At 44.4% G+C, this 25,355-nt stretch overlaps 1 protein-coding gene across 1 annotated transcript; it reads left to right on the forward strand.

Moving 5' to 3' along the window:
• Nucleotides 1–71: 71 nt before the first annotated feature.
• On the forward strand, nucleotides 72–25,073 carry pag1 (phosphoprotein membrane anchor with glycosphingolipid microdomains 1). The gene is made up of 7 exons (XM_061760884.1): nucleotides 72–352; nucleotides 16,782–17,001; nucleotides 17,174–17,231; nucleotides 19,166–19,262; nucleotides 19,332–19,504; nucleotides 19,993–20,409; nucleotides 23,108–25,073. The coding sequence occupies exons 2-7, from the start codon at nucleotides 16,826–16,828 to the stop codon at nucleotides 23,432–23,434; spliced, it is 1,248 nt and encodes a 415-aa protein (XP_061616868.1). The 5' UTR covers nucleotides 72–352; nucleotides 16,782–16,825; the 3' UTR covers nucleotides 23,435–25,073.
• Nucleotides 25,074–25,355: the final 282 nt, after the last annotated feature.

Here is a 25,355-nt window from a genome sequence, read left to right on the forward strand (position 1 = left end):
TGAGGCGCTTTTGGGCTCAAGACTTCGTTACCCACAATGCGTTGCGCCACCAAGGCCCCTATCATTGGCTGCTTGGCTCCCGGGCCGAGGCAGCGCGCTGTTGGCGGGGCAGCGGTGGAACTCACTCGGCGGCGGCGGAGGAGGCAGGAGGCAGTTGTACCGGCGGCGACGGCGACGGCGACGGCGACTCTCGCTTCCACTGGAGAAATGTACGCAGTTTGAGGACAGCCGCAGCCCTCATACGACAACACGTCAATTTTAAACCGGGACACGACAACACGACAACGGGGGGGACGTGTAACGGCGCGATACGACGCATTGGGGAAGCTCCTTCGTGGAAGACCCTCGCGAGGTAACAACCGCGACGCGTTCTTTTATTGACATTTATTTCTGTATTTCACTTCAAGTTGTATGGCCGTGTGCGTTCGGCGCTCCTGCGGTGTGGAAACGTGTTATTGTTAAAGCGACGCGAGCCCGGCCTGGTGACTTGTTGCCCGTTTCCTCATTATGACTGCAAACGGACCTGTCAATTACAGTGACATTGAACCCACCATGCGCGTGTTGACATTTGGACGTACGTGGGTGGGGAACCTGTCACTTTGACACTTCATTAGGTACACCTGCAACACTGATGATAACAGTATGGTGTCATTACCAACCTGTGATTTTTCATCTGGACCGAGTCAGCACGGATGCTGTCACCGCAGTGAAGGTGTGCCTAATATTGTGGTTGGTGAGCGTGGAATGTTTTGAATGCACTTTCAGAATAATTTTTTGTTTATTTTTTTGTTTCTTTGAATAGGATGTCTTGAAGTCATCCCCATGTTTTTCCTACGCATGGAGACACCTCCCCCCCCCCCCCCCCCCCCCCCCCCTCGCTGCCACTTGGCAGCACATCTTCCCTGCAGCAGCCTCACCAAAAAAAAACAAATGCACAATTTGCACTTTGTCGTCCTCGCTCGCGCTTGCAATGAGTGTCCTTGTGCTCGTCAAACCGCACACGATTGGCGCAAATGTCCACGTTTTGGGAATCGTCAGACTGACGGCACGGCAGGGAATGTGGCAGGACGGCAGCTGGAGGGAATCCGGAGCATGTTGGCACGGGAATAGACGATCGGTTATTATTGCAGCTGTTGCATGTTGAGAGGGAGCGAAGGCTTCCAAGAATGTTCCACACAGCAATGATTTTGGTTTGGCAAATATGCATTTCCTCAATTTGTGGCCTTCCTGCAGGGTTGTTGACTTCATTGGAGCAGGCGTCTGCCCTTTCATTATTCGTTCCGATCAATTATGCAAAGCAGTTGGCGGTACAGCTAGTTACTACCTGCTTAAGTTTCTCACAAGACACTCTTACACTGCCCATCGAAGCAGACCTCGGTGCTAATTATCTGATTGCGGGTAGCCGCATCGCTGCGTGAAATCCCACAACGTCCTTTGTGAAAGGCACAGGCTGATAGATGCAGGATCTTCTGTTCCATCTCTGTAATAATGCCAATTTTGTGGTAACCCAAGCTCTTTTCACACTGCAAATTGGCCTTTTCCCCAGGCATTCTCCTGTTTGATCTGTTTTGTGTCGAAAGGTAGCAGCGCGGAATATGAAGTCGACCCTCAATTTTCCTGGCTTCCGAGGTAGCATCAGCAACAGGACTTCGGGTGTAGGAAAATACTTGTCACTTCTGACGCGCTCCTTTTACACTCCCCGTCTGAGCCGACTTTTCCTGGGTCACTGCTCTGTGTGAAAGGTACCGACACGGAACACTTCAGTTCAAGTTGACCGCCGAATTTCCTGGCTTCAGAAGCGGGACGGGGTCCTACGTGGCAGCGCACGCAAACAGGTTAAAGTCCCAATTTGGTGAGCTCTGTCTGAAAGGCAAGGACAGATCCGTCCTGGAGCTTCTTTTACGTCTCTGATACAGAAACTCGAGGCCCCTTTCACACCACCCAACAAAGCTGCCTTTATGGTACTTCCTGTTACCATTTTGTGGATGAAAGTGTTTTAGGCAAGGATAATCTGCCTCAGAAACATCACTACCTTGTCAAGATGTCTTTGACCCGACCACACACACACACACACACACACACACACACGCACACACTTATACTTTCACACACACACTTTTGCACCCATCTTAAGCTTTAAACAAGCAAAGCGCCTCATCCTCTGTTGTCGCTAGGCTAACAGCGCAGTGTTTGTTTGGCAATGACCCATCTTACGGGAAGCGCCCGGAAGATTTATTGGCCCCTTTTCATTTACATGTAAAACAATACCCCTCTCTCAAGGGAACCCAACGTGGCGCCTGCCTCAGGTATGGGCTTCCTTCGTTGGAACCAGTTTGCCATAAAAAGCTGTCATCGTCTCGTTTCACCACTCTGCAGCCTTGCCAACGCCAGCTGATGCTAATCAGTAGGAAGTTCAATTTGTTGTTGTTGTTGTGTAGTGTGATGTAGTCCATGTGCGGTCCACCACCCATCTGAAATTTCACGTGACAATTTTTGTGTACAGTAATCCCTCGCTGTTTCGTGTAGCGCAGTTAGCTGCACATCTCTCTTACAGGTTTATTGGCTGTATGATTTTAATGTAGCAGCAATGATGCACATAAGCTCTATTAAAAGAAGAAATTAAAAAGATCAAATAGTACAATACTCATAACAATATCGACAGGAACAGATGCAAGTAAAGAGCAACGTTAAGCTTGATTTTCTAAAACTACAGTACCGCAGTTAAAAACATGCTTTTTGGCTGACTACATTGCCAGGACCGTCAGTATGAGGAACAGTGGCAATGCTCTAGGCCGGAAAATACCTGTTCACACCACGTCTACATGGGCTGTTGTTCGTGCAGCCCTACCTTTTGTTAGCACTTGCGAAGATTGCAAATTTGCCGGTCCATTTGGGGCCTCTCCCACTCCGTGTTCACACAGGACAGCGACATGTGAAAAATGTGGGAAAACGTGAGAAACAAAAAGCACAATTTCAATCAGCCGACCTCACTGAGAGAACGCTAAATAGATGTCAAGCATGAGTGATGAGGAAGATAAAAAGTTGTAATAATAACGAGAGGATATTGATCTTCATCGCCGGAGCAGCTGACCTTCTGAGAATTGATTGGTCGTTTGGAGCACGCGGTGGAAAGTCCACTTGGCAAGCGTTTGGCCACATCCCATTTGCACCCGCAACAAACCTCGGTCCCATCGGGAAGCGCTCCCGGCCGTAAAGATAAACCGAGCTGACCTCGTGTGTTAAACAGCCGCGGTGATTGCAGGTTGATGCGCGGCGAGCTGAAACTTCAAACGCCCCGTCACGCGGGTTTTGTGTTGACAGCGCGACGCTATTAAAGCCAGACCCGTTCCCCCCGATGTATACTGTCCACATTCGTGCCGCCGCCGTGCCTTTGAACACGCACGTTTCCATTCAGACTTGCACTGTGTGTTCACGGCGAGCGAACGCGCCCGATGCGATTAGCAGAGATTGCTCCGGGGACGCTCTTGTGGGAAATCAAGAGTCCCTCTTCTGCGGCAGGAGTCATCGCGACGCGGAAAACAGAGACGGCTTCCCGCCTTGCTGTTCTTCAGTGGATGAATCACGCCAAGGTCGACGACGGAATGAAAATGCACCCTACCCTAAAAGTTGCTCGATATCGTACAGACATGAAATTGTCGTCGATGATTGCTAAGACAAAAAAACACGATGTTCGTTAAAGACAAAAATGTACAAAAACGTTCACAAAAAACACGTTAGGTTTATTCAAGACAGCAAAATGTATTTACAAAATGCATACGTACATACATGCATTTACAAAAAACACCAAACTTTAGTGTGTTGAATGCTCGAATTGTCTTCAATATTTACAAAAGCACAAAAATGTGGTTTGTTGAAGGCTCGATATTGCTTTTATCAAGTACAAAAACACAAACATTAGGTTCAATAAAGAAAAAAAATGTCAAAACTTTCACAAAAACACAAGTTTGGTCACCTATGTATACAAAACCTGTACATAAGGTTAATTAAATTTTTTTAAAAAAAAGTGTTTAAATGTTTACAAAAACTACTGATGATAGGTTGGTTGAATACTTGAAATTGTCATCTTACAAAAACGCCAAAGTTAGGGCAAATATTTGATTACTCTTTGACAAAAATGTCAGTATGTGGCGTTATCGGGAGCTAATGCTAATTGGCTTGGACATGCGCTTCCACGTAGTCCAGTGCCCTTGCTTGAAAATGGCAGATCTTTCCCCAGCCTAGCTTCCAAGTCATGGGCGGAGAAACTAGGTGTGATGTCACAAGGAGATATTTTGGGAAACAGGCAGAGAAGTAAGCATGTTCTTGGTTGTTTAATTTCTCACTTGATGGGCACGCAACGCTTTGTACACGAGCCGTTAAAACATCCATTTTCTGTAGTCCGTCCCCTTTAAACAACTTTGCGGCGCTTCACAAAGTAGTGCGGGAGCTGAGCACGCTCCCCTCGGGTGACGGTGGAGCACCGCGGCGTCTCTGCGGCGCGAATGTCAGCGCTGCATCAGCACCGCCGGCGTAACGAGGAGACGGAACGTTCCGCCTCGCCGCCTCCTCGGGCGCACTCAGCGGTGCCGTCAATCACGCCGGCTCTGTTGAACTGAACCTCAGCCAAAAGAAAAGGCAAAAAAAACTAGTTAAGAGCCTTTTACTGCCCCGGTCTGGGAGTGCATATTTTGGAACGTGGATGAAGCTCAGACATCTCGGGAATGTCGACTGTCGACGGCATGCCGAGTATTCCGACACGTGGTTTGTATACGGGCAGATCTATAGTGACCCACCTGGCCTTTGTGCTCCCAGGCGAAACACATAAAACACACCTGGCCCGCGTGGTTAACGGGATGGATATATTGCCGAGAAGTAGAAATACAAAAAGGCCCAAAATACGCCATAATGAGCAAGGAATTAAAGGGGTTAATCAAAAAATATAACATAAGCAATATGGCTGCTACAGTGTGAATTCAATGTTCTCATAGACATGGCACGAGACTATGTCAATTTGTACTCTGAGTTATACTACGTACATTGTGAAGAGTTCGTCAAAAAATAATCAGTACATCGATCATTTGAAATTCTGTCAAATTGCGTTGGGCAACTTGGGGCATAACAATGTAGGCGTAGCAACCTAGCGCTAACGTTAGCATTACTACGTGGGCGTAACGTCATAGGCGTAGCGGCGTAGCCGTAACAATGTGGGCGTAACATCGCAGGCCTAATAACGTAGGCGTAACGATGTCTTCATAACTGCGACGATGTAACCAACCTAGGTCGAAGAACGTAGGTGTAACAACAAATATTTCCTAAATTGGAACCTGGCAACAAGGCGAACTCTGCTCCTAGAGTAAAATCGATACAGAAAGACTGGAAATAATCCAAAGTGTAATAAATATGCAGCTTAAGCGCTTGTCAAAATCCTCTTACAAGCCGTCATAATAGGAAAAGAAATCCATCTTCGAGTAATACGCTGAGAGAGAGAGAGAGAGAGCGAGAGGGGAGTTTGGGAACGTTGCCATGTGGTCAGTGAGCATGTCAAATTGTCCGGTTGCTCTTGAACGCCTCGTTCCTGACACAAACATTTTCGAAAAAGTCAAGTCAAGAAAACGGGGACAGCGCAAACTTTCCCAGTCCGTTAAGCTTCCACGCTCCCGGGAGTCTAAGAATAACATCAGGGATCAAGCATCCAGGAAGTGGAAGGCCTCTCGCCTTCCTCAACAAGCGACTCTTTGTTGTCCTCTCTTTCGATGTACTCTTGCGTTCTCATCCACTCTCGACACTTTCTGTTTATCTTCCTCATTTTGCACGTCGCCGCTGTCTGAACACTTGGCAATCAGGCCCACGTCTAATCTCGATCGGAAAATGGAGACATTTGATCATTTTACCCGCCCCTTCTCACCCGGATAATAGCTTCCATCAACGCTCATAGAATTAAAAAAAAAAAAAAAGTTAAAGACGTGCACTCCCGTCAAAGTAAGCTCTGTGATCAAAGGGGCGAGTGGGTGGAAAAATGGCAGGAAGTGTACAGTACTTCAACGGCTCCGTTTTGTTTTTTGATGCCGATGAAAGTAAGTCAAGTGGACAATAATATAATGGGATCCAATGCAAATATCGGTTTGCTCGTTTCTGCTTCATGTAAAATAGATGTTGCCAGTGTACAGGTGCGGCGATCATCTGCAGTAATCCCTTACTAACTTTTTCAACGACGATCGTGGGATGAATGAGCTGAGTTGTGTTTGTTTTTTTGTTTTTTTTGAGCAGAACGTTCCGGTCATTTTGGGCAGAAGATTGACTAAAAGTAGTGCAGACCTCAGGAACAACGATGTAATAATAAAACTGTTAAACCGCTAGAATCGTTACCGAAAATGTCAAAAAGTGACAAAATGGTGGAATACCAAATTTGCGTTTGTTTGTAAACTTTTGTTAGTTAGCGGCATGCTCTCTGGTTTATGGAGACCGACATCAGACGTCACAAATAGACCGCCGTTTGATATCTGGTGCCCCACGGTGCCTTAAAACGGCAAAAAGAAAAACTAGCTACGGGAGTTCGCGGAAATGGGCTGCTTAATCGTTGCATAATCCCCCATAATCCTTCAAAGAAGGCCTCTTTACCCTTGGCAGAGGTTAAAAAATGATGTCGCGAAAGAAATCGAGGCCAGTACGAGTTGAGCAAGGGGTTTGATAGCCGTAACCTCGTGCTGCCTTCAAAAGAAACAAAAAGAGCGCCCTGCTGCTTGAAGGAATCTCAGCAGACAGGAAATAAAACGATTGGTTCATTTTGGGAGGCATCCTGCTGAGTCGGCATGTCCCCCAGAGAGAGAGAGAGAGGGGAAAGTCGCCACAACCGTCTACAGAGCAAAATCCCAAGTGTCTTAATGCGATTGGAAGCGTGTCACCACCGACACAAACATTTCTTTGTTCCATCGAAAGCCCTCATTGGTTTCCAGTTATAAAGAATCCATAAAGAGCCGTTTTCCTGTAAAACGTGATTCCCCACACCTGGCCGCATGGACACAAAGATGCCTTCTGTTTTAGGTTTTATAGGAAGGCGAAGCCGCTCGATCGCTTCGGAAACCTCTTGAGATTGGGTAGCCGTCGAACAAGTTTCATCCGGACGTGATCGGGATTGAAACCTTGACCCTATGGAGTTCAATTGTTAAAGAGTTTTGTGTTTTACAGCGAGTCATCGACTTCGTCACCACGCTATGCTAACGCGCGAGGGGCGAAAACCCTTCGATTTAACCTCATCAACAAAGACAAAGAAATAAACTCCTTTTGTAATTTAGTTTTGTCCACCTGTTTAGTATCCAGAGTTCCAATTTGGTAGCAATCGGATAATATCTCTATAATAAGCAAGTCTTTGAGGGAACCCATAAAATTGCCAATTCGGGTGCTACCAAGATGGCCGCTTTGAACCAAAATGGCTGACCTCGTGTATCTTTCCAGGCCTGAATTCCTGAAACTTTTTGTTGGTGGGTCTACTTATGATAGAGCTGCCTACCAAATTTCATGTCGCCAAGTGAAACAGACTTTGGGGGCTGAATTTTCAAAAGATCCCTTGACGCCGCATGCTCTGGCCCTAATTAAAAGGATTCATAATGGACTAAAATCATGCTTGAAATAATAATTTGCTTGCGTTAATTACCAGCTTGGAGGCTTTATTTAACAACGCTTATGCTTCGCTTTGACCCGTGACACTTTCTTCCCCCGCTCGTTGCTTTTCACTCGTCGGCGGCGGTTCTGCCTCATTGTTCCTTTTGATTTGAGTAAATGAGAAAACGTCTGCCTTGTCGGGCGGGCTCACAATAAATGCTCGCTACTATATTCACTTCCTTCGCCGCTTTTGTATGCTAAACGCAGGAAGAGACGGAGGGGGAATTCCAACACGGCTTTCCTCCCATACATACACACAATCTCTAACACACACGCAAGCACATGGCCTTGTGGCAATAAAGACAACCAGCGTTTTTCTTTTTTTTTTTTTTTTTTTTTTTTTTTATAAATTCAGCCCCCAGAGCCCGTTTCACTTAACAACATGAAATCTGGTAGGCAATTCTATCATGAGTAGACGCACGAAAAAGTCTCAAGAAGCCATGCCTGAAAAGACACAAGAAGTCGGCCAATTAGGTTCGAAGCGGCTGTTTTACTGTGGTTTTCGCTGTTTCCATGTGCCCTTCCAAGAGGGACTCATGAGATTTGAACCACATTCATAAGAAAGATGCTAAATTGCGAAGCATTTGAGTTTTTCGTTGATTTTTTTTAAAATTTGTTTTCTTTAGTTTGATTTACCATGATACCCAAAACTATAATAAATTAATTGTACAAGTTCTGTCGGTCACGTCCTAATTAGCCAATGACACCTTCATTCACTGGCACAAATGTCATTTGAAAGCCACACACGTTCAAAGTCACAGATACTATAATGTATAGAACGTGGGGATGACGACCCTAAGTGGACAAAAATAACACTTGTGCCTCACATGCAAATTTGCATCCATTTGGTGTTGTTGTTTAATAATGCATAATCAATTTTTACACGAGGGCTAAGCCGTAGAGTACTCGATTAAAAAAAATAAAAATAAAAATAAATGCTGCTAGCGACACCCCTAGCCCAATAATTCTGCCCATGTCCAGAAATTAAATTGTCACAGCTCCGCATACACTACCGCACCCCCAGCTACACACACACACACACACACGCACGCACGCACACGTTGTAGTGTACGATCACAAAGATCAATAGTGTCTCACAGCCGCCGCACTCATCACTTAGTGCGGCCTTGCCGGGTCGTTAAACCCACTGTACACTGAAAGGAACACCGCTAATGACTTTGTGTAGCACAAACGCACACACACACACACTCTCACGCCAACAGACGTTCCCAGTTGTTTCCAGCTGTTCACTCCCTTCATTTGTCCACTAAACAGAAGCAATGGAGTGATTGTAACCCGCAGACAATCGCAAAACACCCACCGCATCGCGACCGCAGCGCCGGCCGGGTTCTCCGAACAATAGCAGCGCTGTTCCGGGAACCTCGCGTCACATTTGTCGCTGATGTTCTGTGACGCCGTCTCGCATCCAATCCGACGCTAAAGCCTCGTTGGCAGATTTGCGTTTTTAGCATTCAGAGCGGCATGACACCGATGTGGATTTAAAAAAAAAAAAAAAAAAAAAACGGACATTCAAAGAAACGTTTTTTTTTTAAAGGCCCTTTAACTCTTTGCTGTTTTTTTTAACGAATGGTCAAAAGGTAATAAAAGGTCAACGATCAACAGATAAGTTTTTAAAAAGTTTGACGTATGGACGATATAATATAGAAATGTATTTTGAATGTTTGTTTCACATATAGTGAGGACTCCACAGTAGATGCTACCATACCAACTGTGTGTTTTTTTTTTTTTTTTTTTTACATTTTAATACATGACATTCTGCAGGGTAATTTGCACCGCGCGTTTACTGACAAACTGGAGTGAGACATTTTAACTTTTTTTTTTTAAAGCTTCGTAAAACCTTCAATACAGGGTATTCCTTGGGCTAGTTTGCGTTATATGTTTACCGACAAACAGGATGTTTTGGTCCGCCATACATTGTTGTTTTCAAATGTTGCCGTATTTAGGCATAAAATATCATGAACTACTAGTGAACACCTTTTAACCTTTTACAACAGCCCTGTAAATCTTTGGTGTTATTTTCTTTAAATACATGACATTTTGCGCGGTAATTTGCGCGTAATGTTTACTGACAACCTGGAAGTTTTGGGCCGCAATTGTTGCTTTCAAGTGTCAGCGCATTCAGTCTCCAAAAGTTGCCAAACTAACAGGCAAAACGACATACTTTAACCAATTTTGATTTATAACTGGTGTTGCGTAAAAAATCCCTAGTTACTACACTTCGTATTATCGGGGAGGTTTTTAATAATGTACAATGTGATGCTAAACCCCTGCTGACGCCATTGTTGTATAGCTAGGCCTCCAGCCCACATTACCACCTGCTCTAGAAAGGACTTTCTGGGTCGCTGGGGGATTACCAAAACCAAGGAGGAGGGGTGTTCGTGGGGGGCGGGTCGGGGGTCCACAAATGGGTCAGACCGCTACATTTCAAAACGAAGCGACACCGCAACTTTGACGGCTGGTCGCTAAGCAAGAGCACATGCAGTAGCAGTGTAAGTAAACGAAAAGGCTCACTTCCTGTTTTTGGGCTACTTTCGCTTTGGCGGGTTAGCTGCCTTTTAGCATGTGGCGAGCTTTCCATTGACAGACAGCTAATGAAACCTATTTCACAGACTCAACGCAAATCTATCTATTTTTACACGCAACCGTACTTAAAAAAAATAAATGCGTCAAAATAATACGTCACATTCTCGACACGGTCGCTCATTAGAACCGATTATACCAGCGAAAGCCCGGCTTGTGCAATTATACGTCTGCTGCGGTGATTATCGGCCATGTTAGCAGCGTCCTTGCCAAAGCATTCACTAGCCGCTAAATGCTAAGCCTATAAAAACGGTCGAGCGCATTAATCGTGAAGTAATCCTAACATTATTACAGGCTACAAACCTGTGCTTAACGCTCACGTCCGTAATTCCATTACATGGCTGCAACCGGAGAACAGGCTGGGATTATGTTAAGTAAATAACAGGTTCATTGAGCAACTGAACAACATTTAGTATCTATCGATCCAGTAAATACGGGGCAGGGATCGCCAATACTGATACACTTATGAAAAGCTAACCTAACAGTTCGTCACTGAGTGCCCTTTCCTTTTTAACCAGGAAATGTTTGAAAATTCAGCCCCCGAAAGCCAGTTTCCCTTGACAACATGGAATTTGGTAGAAATGTCAAGTAGATGCACAAAAACGTCTCAAGAAGCCATGTCCGAAAACACACGGGAAGTCTACCGTTTTGGTTTGAAGTGGCCATTTTTGCCGTTTACCAGGCATCCCGCAGGCCCCTCAGAAATATTTGAAAATTCAGGACCCCGAAGGCGGTTTCGCTTCCCAACCTGGAATTCGGGAGACAGGTCTATCATGAGTAGACGCAAAAAAAAGCCTTAAGAAGCCATGTCCGAAAAGGCACGGGAAGTCTGCCATTTCGGTTCGAAATGGTCATTTTCGGTTAATTTCGCCGTTACAGTGGGGCCCATAATAACAGCCATTGGGAATCTTTTTCCATTTTTTTCTTTGATGTTTACCACGACTAATTGCGCCAGCGGGGCTTGGCGCGGCCCAAAGAGGCAGCATTCCTTCACCGCCAGGGCGGGACAAACGCCTATTCACAGGGATGCGGCACAAAAGCGCGAAAAGAAGAGATTAGGATGCGAAGCGGCACATGAGGTTGATGATGATGCCGGCCTCCTCTTGCATCCCCCTAGCAACCCTGTAACCCGCGGCGACAGCTGCTCGACGATGCACAGACACAGCACCGGTCTGACGATGACGTCGCCATGGAGATTTTTGGGCTATATTTTCTCGACAAAATCATGATTTCTCATGTTTTATTAGCTTGACTTTATCTAAATCCCTTTTATGGTGAAGTTTATAAGCACCACCTGCTGCTAGAGATTTTGTTTACGTTCAAATCAAAAACATATGTTGACTTCACCGTGTTGCTTTTAATTATTTTCAAAAAAAAGTCCCCTCGATTTGCAGTTGTTGTTACAGTGTCTTTTCCGGAAGTGACTTTCTTCATGCTTCTGATTGGCTTTGACTTGAGGTTTTTGCTACTCAGCCTTTCCCCCCCCCCCCCCCAAATTGTTCTTCTGACTTCTGGGTAGCGTTTCTCTGTGACCTTGTTCGACATCCTGACATGAGGTTTGTGGGGAACATACCTTCTTGATGAATTAGCATGTTTACTGTAATCTTTCAAGAAAAACCTCAAAGATTGATGTTTCTCCTCCACTGCTGCTGCATTCCTGTCGTTCCTCACGGGGCCTTTTTGAGGGCGTCCATCTGCAAACCGGAGCATCCCCTGGGGCGTCGTTTTCCTGATGGGGCCCGACAGTTGGACGGTGTCCTCGCACTGCAGCAATCTCACACAAATTGCAAGATTTATCCTCCCACGCTTTCAAGGAAATCAGTCATGGCTGGATTACACATGACTTTTTCAAGCAGCTTAAAAAAAAAAAAAAAAAAAAAAAAAAAGTTGATCCAATCATGCCCCCCCCCTTGACCCCCTGCTGGATGCACTTTGCATCGCAGCCTGATCTGCCTCCCGTCGTAGCTTTTATGTCTCTGACGGGACCTTCCACGTGTCATCAAGTCATAAAAAAAAAAAATTATCGGTGTTATGTACAATTAGAATTGAAAATAAAAAATACCAGAATAGAAAGAAGAAACACAATTTTTTTACATTTTACTGTTGATTTTTCTCTAATTTTATTTTAATGTAACCGTATGCCACCTTTTTTTTTTTTTACACATCAAAGTCAGTGACAGCTGTTTTAAATTGACACAATGCTCCATTTTGATTCCTATTGTCTCACGTGTGGTAGAGCAATTATCCCCTTCTAAAAGAAAAGAAAAGCCGCAGGGCGAGGTCACATGGCGTAAAAACAAAAAAACAAAAACAAACACATTTGAAAACGAAGGCGCAGCTTTATCCGACCGCTGCAATCATCCCCCACAACTCACTGGAGCGGACTTAACTGGAAATCGGAAGATTGCTGTCGGAGGATTGTCATCCCCACACACACACACACACACACACACGCACACGCGTACGTTGGCCTGTCCACGCACACCCCGAGCCCCATCTGTTGTGCGTCGATTGAGGCCCCTTGCAGGCTTCCATATTTTAGCATCTGCTTCGGAGGACGTGTTGAATGATGTGAAGGCATGAATAAAATGCGACGCGGTCAACATTTTCGTGTGCTTGGCCGGTAGGTCTTTTTACATTAAGTGTTCTTCGTAGCACTGCAAACAAACATTTCCCCAGTTTTTTTAATTTTCTACCCGTGTTTCTGTCCTTTATTGGAAAATGGCGGGTGAATTCAACTTGGTGATTTGCATACAGGGCTATTTTCAAAGTGTGCAAGGGTATTTTACGGTATTCCGAAAATGTTAGTATTAGTACAAGCAATCTTAATTAGTAATTTTTCACAGAGTATAAATTATATATACTTGTGAGCATTGTTATGTATGTCTGTTTTTTTGTTTTGTTTTGTTTAAACTGCAACTGGGATTGTCGAGAAACGTCTTGAAGCAAGTAGTTAGCCACCATTCAGTGCTCGCAACTCCAATTTTTGCTCGCAACGCAAGTCAAAATATTGACGGAGCGACGGCTCTTATCTTGAAAAACTTGACAGTTGGCGCACTCGTACGTTGAGGTACCATTGTAGTACTACACTAGTATCTTCGCACTTTTGCTCTTTGTCAACACTGGTACCTTTTATTGAGTTGCATAAGTACGAAACAGCGCCCTCTTCCATTGCAATGTTGCAACGATGACTCGGCATTTTGTTTTTTTTCTGCGCCGTCCTTTGATTGCAGATATTAGTTTGACACTTCCTCTTTTTATTTTATGATGTACGTACGGAACTGAAAGTCGAGCAGACAAAAGTGACATTGGATCGTCGAGCTCACATAAGTAAAAAAAAAGAGGAAATGCATTCTATTTTTGCATCTTTATTTTTGCACCCGCGCCCTGCCAAAGTTAGTCCACTCGCTGTGTGCTGCAGCTGCGGTAAATGTGGACTTGTTTGGGTTGTACAGTCCCCGGGGGCAGCTTGTGGAACTGCAAGTATGAGATGAACTGCATCAGTTGTTCTCAAACCTTTTACACAACAAAAAAATACTGAGCGCTCCCAAGCACTACCATCGTGACCGCCATTAAAATGCAGTGGTGCCTAAATATAGAAATACTGTACTACAACGTTAAATATGACTGAACTGTACTTGTGCAGTGATTTATTTTTTTATGCCCCCTCATCCCACTTGAGTGAGTTGGCGTACCACACTTTTGTATCAGGAAAATATGGTGTTCGTCCTATATTTTTGGTGCGATACAATATAATTTTTGAGCCTGACAATATTGAGTTTGTCCGATTATTGTCCGCCATTCGGAAGTGTGACTACGGAGTATGTCCATTTTTGTTATTCCAAACTCATCCCAGAAAACTGACAGTTTTCCCCAAATGTATGGCTAAGATGAATAATTAATCATTCAAGGGGTCTAGTCTAGTCTTCCAATTGACAAATTTATTGATCCGTTACTTGTATCTGTAAGTGTAACACGAGCGTGAAGGCGAGGGCTTGCTAAATTATGCAGTTATCCCGTTTCCTTGTTTCGGCAGGACACATCCATTTGTCACGCTGAAATCATTAGAGCCGCTCCCGGGGCGGGGTTGCCATGGCAACACATGTTCCCGGGCCAACTCAACATGTGTGTTGTTTACGTTTGCCGGCGTTGTCTCTATTCCGACCCGCCCCCACCCGCCAAATGGCCTTCAGGGGTCAAGGCACAAGATGGCTACCAGCGTGTGTGTGGATTTGTTCTGCGGCGGCAGATTGGCTCGGCGGGGAACTGCCGAAACCACGCCGCACTGAACGTATCCTGGATTTAGTTCTTAGTCATGGTGAGGAAAGGCATTTTTATCCAAGAGGAGACTGAGGACACCCAATTCAAAATATTACAGCTAGTAGCTGCAAAAACCACGCCACTTTGAACGCATCAGTTGGAATAAGAACAAGGGTCTCCTGTATTTAGTTCTTTAGTTTTAGTTTGCCATCCGGAATTTAGTTTTAGCTTTAAACTGGTGTTCCGCTCGATGTAATATCGCAGCCAATAGAAGCCTCCCCTCGAATAGCACACCTTTCCCCATCTGCTGTTAAGTAATCAAAACTCTATTTGCTGAACGCGCACGCCACCTGCAACTTAATCCAAAATGGGTAGAATCGAGTGTTGCCATGGCGACACAGTGCCGCAGCAGACTGTCATTTTTCCGACACCAGATACACACGAGACTCTCCAATCAATAGCTCAGTAGCTTATTATTAACGTGTAATACGATCACGTTTGTTCCCTACTCTTTCAACAATAACAATATTTCGGAGTACAATGTATTTTTATTAGCGTGGTACCCTCAAAGGTTCTGCATTTGGTCCAATATTGGGGTACCGAAGAGTGTACCTTGGGGTCCAAAATTGGGGTAGACGAGATTGTACCTATGGGTCCAAAATTGATGTTCTTTATATTGTACCTTGGCTTCCAAAATTAGGGTACATGAGATCGTACCTTGAGGTACAAAATTGGGGTTCATTGTATTGTACCTTGGCGTCCAAAACTGAGGTATATTGGATGATAAATTGGGGTCTCGAATTGGGGTACATTAGTTTGTACACTTCCTGTTTGTGTCACACGTTCCACACACCTTGCACTTTCTCGGCGATGCTAGGTGGCTACATGTTAGCATTAGTGGTTTCTTAAGAGAAACATTTCAGGCCTTTAGCCTGGTTCTTCTTCGATCTGTTGACGATCGTGCTGCAGCAGGGTCGCTGCAGCACGAGACAGTTGGTTTGGACTCGAGTGCTGCAGGCTCACAGCTGCTCTCTGCTGCCACCTGGTGCATAATGATGCAACACTTTGTTCCCCATAATGATATAGCGACAAGAATGATTTGTAGACGTTGCAGGTTCTGCGTGTGTTTATTTAAAAATAAGCCACCACATGGAATTAATGTTATGAAAAAAGGATAATAGATGCATATATTTTCAGGTCAATTGAATATATGAAGGAGGGAGAATAAAAAAAGTCCTTGTGTTTTTATTTTTATTTGATATTGAAAAATATGTGTTTTACTTTGTTACTGTGTATTAATATAAAATGAATGTAGGGGGTGAAATATAAATTACAAAAATAAATTATTTAAATAAACATTGAATAACAATCATTTATTATTCAAAATATTTTTCTTTGTAGTTACCTCGTTAAAAAGGCAGAAAAAAAATGGATTTCTGAAAATTAATCAACTATGGTATTGTCTGGTAAAATTGATTAGAATACTATAATAATATTTTATTTCAAATAGAATATGTAGCCCTGCTACTGCTTTACAAAATATAACAATTTTGATTTAGTTGTAAACAAAACAAATATATATAAAAGGCATTTTATTAGAATACTAATGATTTGCTAATTTGAGGTTAATTTTTCAAAATATCAATTATAGCTTTGGGATAATCTGCTACAAAATAGATAAACGTTGATTTTTTTGTAAACAAATTAAAATATGAATTGGATAATTATAAATAATAAACACATACTAAGGCAGTGATGCCCAACCAGTGTGCCGGGGCACATTAGTGTGCCGTGGGAAATTACACAATTTTACGGAAATTGCTCAAAAAATTCTTCATTTACAAGAAATAATGTATCTTTGTTCGTCTGTTTATGCCAGTGAGGCATAGTGACAGACAGAACAAACAAATGCTCTTCTATTAGATGGCAGGAATTACATACAGTAATTATTGTATCCACTTTTTTGGACATTTTTGTTTGTTGATGTGCCGTGAGATTTTACAATAGTAAAATATGCGCCTTGGCTCCATAAAGGTTGGAAATCACTGTACTGAGGTATAGTCATCCCTACTATGTCGAATATGATCTTATTAGTTTTGTTCATATTACTGGAATATCACCATTGTCCAATGAAAACTCCAATATTTCCATCTGGAAGAACAAATATATGTATTTATATTTACTACTTTAACAATTTTATTTTCATTTTTTAACAGTGGAGAAAAAAAAAAAAGGTGATCAAGCTGTTGTTTTGTGCGTAGCTGGCGCCTGTCCGATGTCCTCTCCTGCCCTGGTGTGATGCGTCATGGCGCCGCTGCTGACTGGCGTGTGGTGGGGGCCGGAGGCCGCCGTGGTCGGGGCGGGGGGCCGGGCGGCGGCCTGGCTGTGCGGCGCGCATCTGGTCCCGGTGGTCGCCCTCAGCGCCCTGGCCGCCCTGGTGCTGGTGTCTGTTTTACTGCTGCTGTGCACAAGCTGCCGTGGGTAAGTGCCTGAGCGCAACGCATGATGGGAGATGTAGTCATAACAGTCACCTGCTACCTTCTGATGAATTCATATTCAAAGATTGGGCACATTAGCTACACATACACCATCTATTGACACCCAGTATGACAATTCTGATAAAAATGCTCAGTTTTGTCCTCTGTCCTCGCAGACAGAAGAAAGCAGCCACTGGGCATCCAGCAGGAGACCGGGTGGACCTCATGGATGCGGTGTGTATACACACACACGCACGTGGTCATTTATTTAATTTATCTTTCATTCAATTACATTATTCTTTAAGTTCTTACATTATTCAATTATCTTTTAAAATACGTTAAAAGTGTTGTAAATAAGTAAAAATTGCAGTATGAATACATAATTTTTGGGGGGTTATTGAGTTCAATTATTGTGAAAAGAAAATAAATAATCATATGATTACTAAAGGTGCAACAATTAATCGATTAATGACAATTAATCGATTGTCAAATTAATCAACAGGTATTTTGGCAATCGATTAATCTTTTAGGGACATTGTTTTACTTACAATTGTCCAAATCCTTGATTTCTGTAGTCCTCCATAAAAGCAGACTGATTATCTTTGTGTTAAATAAAAATTGCTTTGGGAAACAATTAACAACATTTTTGCCGATTTTCTGACAGTTTACGGACCAATTTAGGTTTGTGCATTTTCTGCACTGTCAGTTTGAAATATTATTAATTCCATAAGTATTATACAATAGTAGAATGTAAATAATTGAATATGTAGTACTTTACTTATTTTTGTATAATAACTTGAATTGTAGAAATTTACAGTTGTGCCGATAAGAATTTGTGAAGTGGGTAGGTACCATTCTTTCAAGAAAACGTTATATAAAAAAAATGGTGCTCTCCCATCAGTCATAAGTTATATTTCTCAAAAGATTTCCAATATTTGACCAATTCTGTCAGGGTATGTAAACTTGTGAGCACAACTGCATAGTAACATTATATTGAAATACACACTTATACTCATCACTTGACATGGACAGTTACCTACTTCATAATTAATTGTTTGAATCACCAAAAAGAAGCCATTCATGTGTGGCTGGCGTTAAAAGATGACATCATCGAGCGTGGAGCTGCTATGACTGTTTGCGTCCACTGAGTGTCGCTATTGACCCAGGCTGTCTGTGCATCTGTCCCTCTGTAGAAGGTAAACAACAAGGAGCAAAAAAAAAAAAAAAAAAAAAACCCCCAAAAAAAAGACCGTCGTCCTCCTGTGAACTCCTTATGAGTCACGTGGGTGCGTTTCTCGCTGATGAAGAGGAGGAGGACGTGTTGTTTTTATTCCTTTTTAACTCTACAGAGGCTGACGCGTCTCATCTGTTTGGTTAGAGACTCCGCCGCGGAAAACAAGAGCCTTCATGTCACTGCCCTTGAGCTTCAGGGTTGTTGATTTTGTCCTCCGCAGACTCGTGTGTTCCCGTCAGCCACTTTTGCAAAATTGCCGCATCGCAGCCGCAACGGCACAGATGACCTGGCAGTTATCCTTCCGGCTTTACCTTTTACACAGAACCTAGCAGAGTAAAATCTAAGGAACGTTAATGTCCATATTGGCGATTGTTGCTAAGCTACCGAAGAGGTAGTAGCCTGGTGGCTTTTTCCGCTGGCTTGGACGTTATTGTTAAAAATGCAGGCGACACGGTGGACGACTGGTTAGAGCCTCTGCCTCACAGTTCTGAGGACCGGTGTTCAAATCCCGGCCCCGCCTGTGTGGAGTTTGCATGTTTTCCCCGTGCCTGGGTGGGTTTTCTCCGGGAACTCCGGTTTCCTCCCGCATCCCAAAAACATGCATGGTAGGTTTATTGAAGACTCTCAATTGCCTGTAGGTGTTTATATGTGCCCTGCGATTGGCTGGCGACCAGTTCAGGGTGTAGCCCGCCTCCTGCCCGAAGATAGCCGGGATTGGCTCCAGCACGGCTCAGAAAATGAATGGATGGATGGATGTTAAAAATGTTAAAATCACACACTTCTACACTTGCAACCAACGTGGTTTTTTTCAAGGTAGTGGAGAGCTTCGTCCATTGACGTGCCTTCGTGACCCTCTTTTTTTGTTTTTGTTTGTTTTCCGAAATCGTTTAAATATGACTGACACTTAAGGTAAAGATGTCCGTGTCCTTTTCAGACATCGGATAAAGAGACCATCAGCCAATCGGCCGACAGTCCGGTGACGGACGTTTGCGTCAGCGGCTCTCGCAACGGACCTTTTACCAGCGGTACAAGTACGTCACATCGCCTCGTTCTAAACCAATCGGGAAGCTCGTAGCTGACTGTGTTGTGCGTTTGTGAAGTCCTCACAGACACACAAGCCAGCAGCCCTCAGCCGTCAGAGGAGATGGCTTCCAGCCAATCGGAGAACAGGTCCTCCAAGTGTCCGCGGGGCCGCGAGCTGCCCAGCATCCCGCCCAGCAGCTCCCTGGTCAGGGACGCCGTCCCCCCGACCTCGGGGGACAGCACCTATGAGGTCACTGCACACGACCACAAATGCATACACTTTACCGATACATAGGCTATATGTTCTATTATTCATTATAAAATATTTAACAAATACAATATTTTTTTCTAATCTCTAAAAATATATACAGTACATATATATCTAGTATAATTTTTGTAATTACATTTTTTTTGTATAATATTTTAAAGTGTTGGGAGACTGCACCAATAGGTCAGTGATGACAAATCGTTATACATATAAATAAATAAATAACATTTTCAATATACACAAACTTTTGAGTCTTTTTTAAATTTTTGTTTATTATTTTCATTTATGCTTGTATGTTAATTTTTTTTTTTAATATGTTAAAATATTTAAGATATTATTATTATTATTATATTATTATTTGAAAGATATTTCAAAATATTCTTTTTAAATACAAAAAACAAAGTGTTGATCACATTTCTGGCAAAATGGTCATCAGTAACATTTTACCACCATTTTTCCTTTGGATCCAGGTTGTGAAAGACATGTCGACAGCGTCTCGAGACGTCAGCGTGGAGGACTCGCTCTACGAGACAGTCAAGGATCTCAAAGACCCCCCGAAGAAGCTGCGCCTCCCCAACGGTACCGCCAGCCTGTCTCCCAAGCACGCCCCCCCTCCTCCTCCGCCCCTCGTCAACGGCCACGCGGGCGTTCCCGCGGGCAGCCCCGGGACGCCCGAGTACGCCTCGGTGGACCGCAACAAGAAGAGCCGCTTCAGCGCGGACCTGGAGGCCAAGCGGCGTTCCGAAGTCGGCGGAGTTCCGTCTCCCGGGGCCAAGGAAGAACCTGAGGATATGCCGCCGCCGCTACCGGAGAAGGTTCTGGATGAAAACGACAACCAGCCCATGCTGATGAACGGGCACGCCGGGCCGGAGCTGCACAACGGGAAGGTGGGTCGGCGTCGGCCGTTAGCACTTTACAAGGTGACAACGTGTCGGTGCCGTGTTTTACGGCCCCGCTGCGCCCACGTGGCCGTAAAACTCAGAAAGTCAGCAGTTGAAATTCAAATAAAGCTCCTGCCAGATGCTTCCTGTTCACCGCCGTTCCCTTTTCCCTCCTCCACGAGCCTCCTTTCACAGCTACTTGTCCAAATACGGTTCCTTACCCAATTAATGATGTTACTAAATATGGTTCCCTGAGTAACCAGATATGGTTCCTTGCCCAATAAATGGCTGAGTTACTCATGTGGTTTCTGATTGCTATGTCACCACGTACGGTTCCCACTTAACGCACGCACGTTGTCATTTAAACGACCGGTTTGCTCATGCAGCTCTTTGTTCAGGTGTACCTAATATTGAGGACCCTCGACTTGTCCACTCGTCCAGTCAGCAGAAATTTTGGCTCTTCCTCCCCACCCCCCCATGCAAACACGTACACGCACACACACACGTAGATAGTGTACGTAAATGTATGTTTGCATATATTGTGCATGTAGACCCCCTGGGGGCTAATTGAAGATTAACCCTGAGTGGTTTCGGCTCCCCGCAGTTTACACTCGTATACGACCAGGACGTGATTTGTCTTGTGTGTGCGTGTCTGTGTGTGTGTGTGTGTGTGTGTGTGTGTGGAGAGAGCCACCTGCTATTGGGCCTCGTGACAGTTATTCCGGTGCCATGATGGATGATGGCGCGTCCTCGGCTTACGTGCCGGCATGGCCGCGCTGTATGTAAATGTCCTCAGGCGGCGTTACAGTAAAAGCACGCACGTTCGCACAGTCGCTATCGAACATAAACAAACGGCGCAACTGGTCGCCCAGCGTCTGTACGAGACGCAAACCTCGCCCACGGGCCTTTAGGAAGTGAGTTGGACCCACCTGACGGGCTCCCGGGACCTCCAACCGTCACGGTCCCTGCCTCCAATACACAACAAGGCGTGTTATGCTGATACTGGCTTTATTGTTATGCTATGCTACGAGCAAAACAGGAAGTGGAGATAATGAGTCTCAGCGTTGTGGTCATCAGGACTGACACCTGATGACTTGTCCCGGCAGCTAAATTGAATCGGATTAGTGTTATTCACACCTCTATGTGTCTCCTAAATACATATAAGAAACATGCCATAATCCTAGACCATAATCTATGTACACACATACATACGCATGCCTTATCATGCTAGTTTGCCAAATAGGGTTCCGTTGCCAAATACGGTTCCCTGACCCATCTGCAATAAAGAGCAAAGTGTCCAAATATAATTCCTTGCCCAACGTAGCGCTAAGTTGCCAAAAATGGTTCAATGTCCGCTTGTTACAGACACCAAATATGTTTTTTTGCCCAATATAGAGCTAAATTGCCCAATGTGATTCCACGTCCGCTGAATAGTTATGGACCAAATATGGTTCCTTGACGGGTTAAGACTTCCCAAATGTGGTTCTTTAACCACTTAAGTTTGATGTTACCAAACATGGTTCCTTGTCCCCATGTTTCTAAGTACGATTATTTGTCCGCTAACTGGATATTCATCTCTAGCAGTTACCTCCCATGCTAGCTGATAAATTCTACCAAATACGTTTCCTTGTCTGCTAACTGGCTATGTTACCATATATGCCTGCTAAATGGTATGGGTGATTGTTTTTATGGTTGATTAGAAGAGCAAAACATTTGATAATGGCACTTGCACCTCAGGGGTACAGGGCGTGGCGGATCGGGTCCCCCTGCCTAATTGACAGGCCAATTAAAGCCAAATGGAAAAGCCTTTAGGATTGTATGCCAGATCCATAAAAGTAATCGTGTCCATAAGCGTATTGATTAATACTCTGCCTGAAGATGCAGTGATGGATGACCACCAGCTCTCATGTCGTCTTTCCTAAAACGGCGATTAACCGTGCCGACGTCCATCATCACATCCTGATCCGCCGTTTCCATCACTCATCCGAACTTTGATGGAAGAAAGTATAGGAACTAGTCGGTAAATTAGCGATTTCCGCCTGACGGAGTGGGTTCCTGAGAGACTTTGTAGCCTGAGGATTGTTCTAAACGTGCGCTTTGCGCTCCTTTCACATAGCTTCACTCCCCGCCGTCTCCGGAGAGCCCCAACGAGGTCCTGTCAGAAAACGCTCCCTGATTCCCCAAACACAAGCTGTTCTCACTTTTCCCCAGACGGAAGCACTTTGCTCAAGGCGAGCACCAAACAATGAAAGATGACAAAAGATCAGATAGTACGCTCCGAGGCAGGGGAACCCACCAGGGGTCCGCCGGATCCGCCCGTCTTTTGTTTAGGCGTTTTGCACATTTTAACCGGGTTAAACTTTATGGAAAAAAAGTATTGAGTTACACTTCTTGGTGGAGACTAACTGGCTAAGTCACCAATATAATGTATGGTTCCTCACCCGCTAACTTGCGTGGTTGGCAAATAGGGTTGATAAATGGCTAAGTCACAAAATATGGTTTCTCAGCAGCTAATCAGCTTTGTCACCAATATGGTTCACTACTTGCTAACCAGCTAGGTCATGAAATATGGTTCCTCACCTGCAAACTCTACCAAATATGGTTCTTCACCTGCTAAGTTGCCAAATAAGGTTCCTCACCAGCTAAAAAACTGAGTCACCAAATATGGTTCCTCACCTGCTAACGGCCAAGCTTTGTGTTCCAGACTTGCGAGTACTCCTCTGTGGACAGAACAACCACGGGGGACGGCAGCGTGACCTGTGAGGACAAGGAGCACGACTACAGCAGCATTGCCGAGCTCAAAGGTCTGATCCCGGCCGGGTCTTCTGGGGACCTGTACGCCAGCGTGAGGGACGTCTACGCCCAGCCGGCGGGGGATGGCGCCGACCCGGGCTACGAGAGCATCCGGATCCCAAAGACTGGCGGCAGCTCGAACGAGGAGCGCAAGGAGGGGATCGGGGCGGACGGTTCGGAACCCGACTACGAGAGCGTGGGGGAGTTGGGTCTGGGTCGGGAAATGTCTCGTCTTTGAGCAACCTATCGTCATTTATCATCATCATCATCATCATCATCATCCTCTTGTAGACTAGTGGGCGTGTCTGGAGACACTTAGGGTGAATGTCATTGGTACTAATACCCACCTGGTCGTCGCAAATACCTCTGGATGACATATCACTCCACACATGCTGCATTTCAAAGGTGACGCATGAAAAATCTTGAAGAAAATTGGAATGTTCCAGAGACGATTACAGATTTAGAAAGGACTTTGGAAAAGGTTTCGGCATGCCATTCGGATAAGAACACAAACCTGTGACCAGACATTTGGTAGTTTCATATCAAGAGCATCTGCATTCATGCGTTCAAGATTCAAAGTCTCGAGTCGTGTCCCCACTTAGGGGGCCGCACACTTTGCACCTTCGGGGGCCGACCCGACGCGCTAATCTTCAAAGACACAAAATTTGAGTTTTGTTCCATTTCAGGGGCAGTATCCTTCGAGAGCCAACCTTTGTGCCACCCCTTGAAGACCACCCTTACTTTTGAGTTGGCACCCTTCGAGAAACCATCCCATACGCCAACCTTTGAGGACCCACCCTTCCCACCGACTTGGGTCCACCTTAAAATTTGCCATTTTAAGAGTTGCCATTCAGGGTTGGCACCCTTCAAGGACCCTCCCTTCCCACCAATTTGGGTCCACCCTAAAATTTGACTTGAAGGACCCACTGTATGCACAAACTTCAAGGAGCCACCCAACACAACAGCCATTAGGAGCCCACCCTCGTCACCAACCACGCAAAGATTTTACTTGCAAATCGAGCATGAACCCTTATGTCACGATGCTACATGGCTACATGCTAGCAAATGTAATCTAGGTCCCGCAGATAATGGGGACAGCGCTTCAGTAGCGTCATAGCCTTTACCAAGTTTGCTGTCCCACGTGGACATTTTCTTGTGAATTTGCTATTTATTTACAACAACGTGCCAATGTGAACGTGTGCCTGCCTGCCAGAAGAAAATTCTTTTGGAGTTTTCCCCGAGGTTTCTAGCGCTTTTATAGACGGAAAACGTTCGGTACGTGTTACCTTGACTTATTAACGACTTCATCTAGTGTGGACGTGATGACAAATTCAAACATGATTCTTATCATTATCAAAGCAGGCGATTTGTACGCGATCTTGGGGTACATTATATCGTCTTCACTTCCTTGATGGCGTCTCGGCACAAGGCCTTTATCATGGTACAGTATTTTCTGTTTCCTCTGCACAATTTCAATATCTTAATGCTTAAATGTATAGTAGCACAACAATACTTAATACAGAGCACTATTTTAACCCAGCTTCCCCCGCAGAAATATTGTGTGTTTATGTATATTTGTCCATTTTTTGAAATTGGAAAAGCACTGATGGACACGTGCAAACGGTGTCGTCCAATGGCTAGTCACCTTGCTTCGAGCTAGTAGCCAATCAATTGTCAGGAAAAAAAATTGGTACAGTGTGTTGGTACGTTTTATTTTTGTGGTACTTTTATTTAAAAATCTAATTACACTTTTGTTGTGACGATGTTTTGTGTAAATATCAAGCAATCCCCGTTTGTATGTGTGTGTGTGTTTTTTTTGTTTGTTTTATTATTAGACTTGTGGCTGTTTAAATAAATAAAAACATTTTCAACCTAAACGGACTGCTGTCATATTGATAAAGTGGCCAGCAAGTGTTGGTATTTGAATTCTGAAGTTTTGTATGTCTTTAGCAGCAAACTTTTCCCAAATGTATTGGTCGGATTTCTAAGTCTGAAGAACTGCAAATTCAGGTCAGTTCAACTCCAGATCTTGCATGATCGAACTCCAAGTTTTGTCCGCAGTGTGAATTTTGCAGGTTCTACAAAGTTATCGAAAATTGCCCAAATTTTGTGTTGAATTCCGAAGCGCGACTTTTGGATCATGATTTTTACCAAAATTT

The sequence above is a fragment of the Phyllopteryx taeniolatus genome, chromosome 21 (genome assembly GCF_024500385.1).
Source record: "Phyllopteryx taeniolatus isolate TA_2022b chromosome 21, UOR_Ptae_1.2, whole genome shotgun sequence".
Lineage (NCBI taxonomy): Eukaryota > Metazoa > Chordata > Actinopteri > Syngnathiformes > Syngnathidae > Phyllopteryx > Phyllopteryx taeniolatus.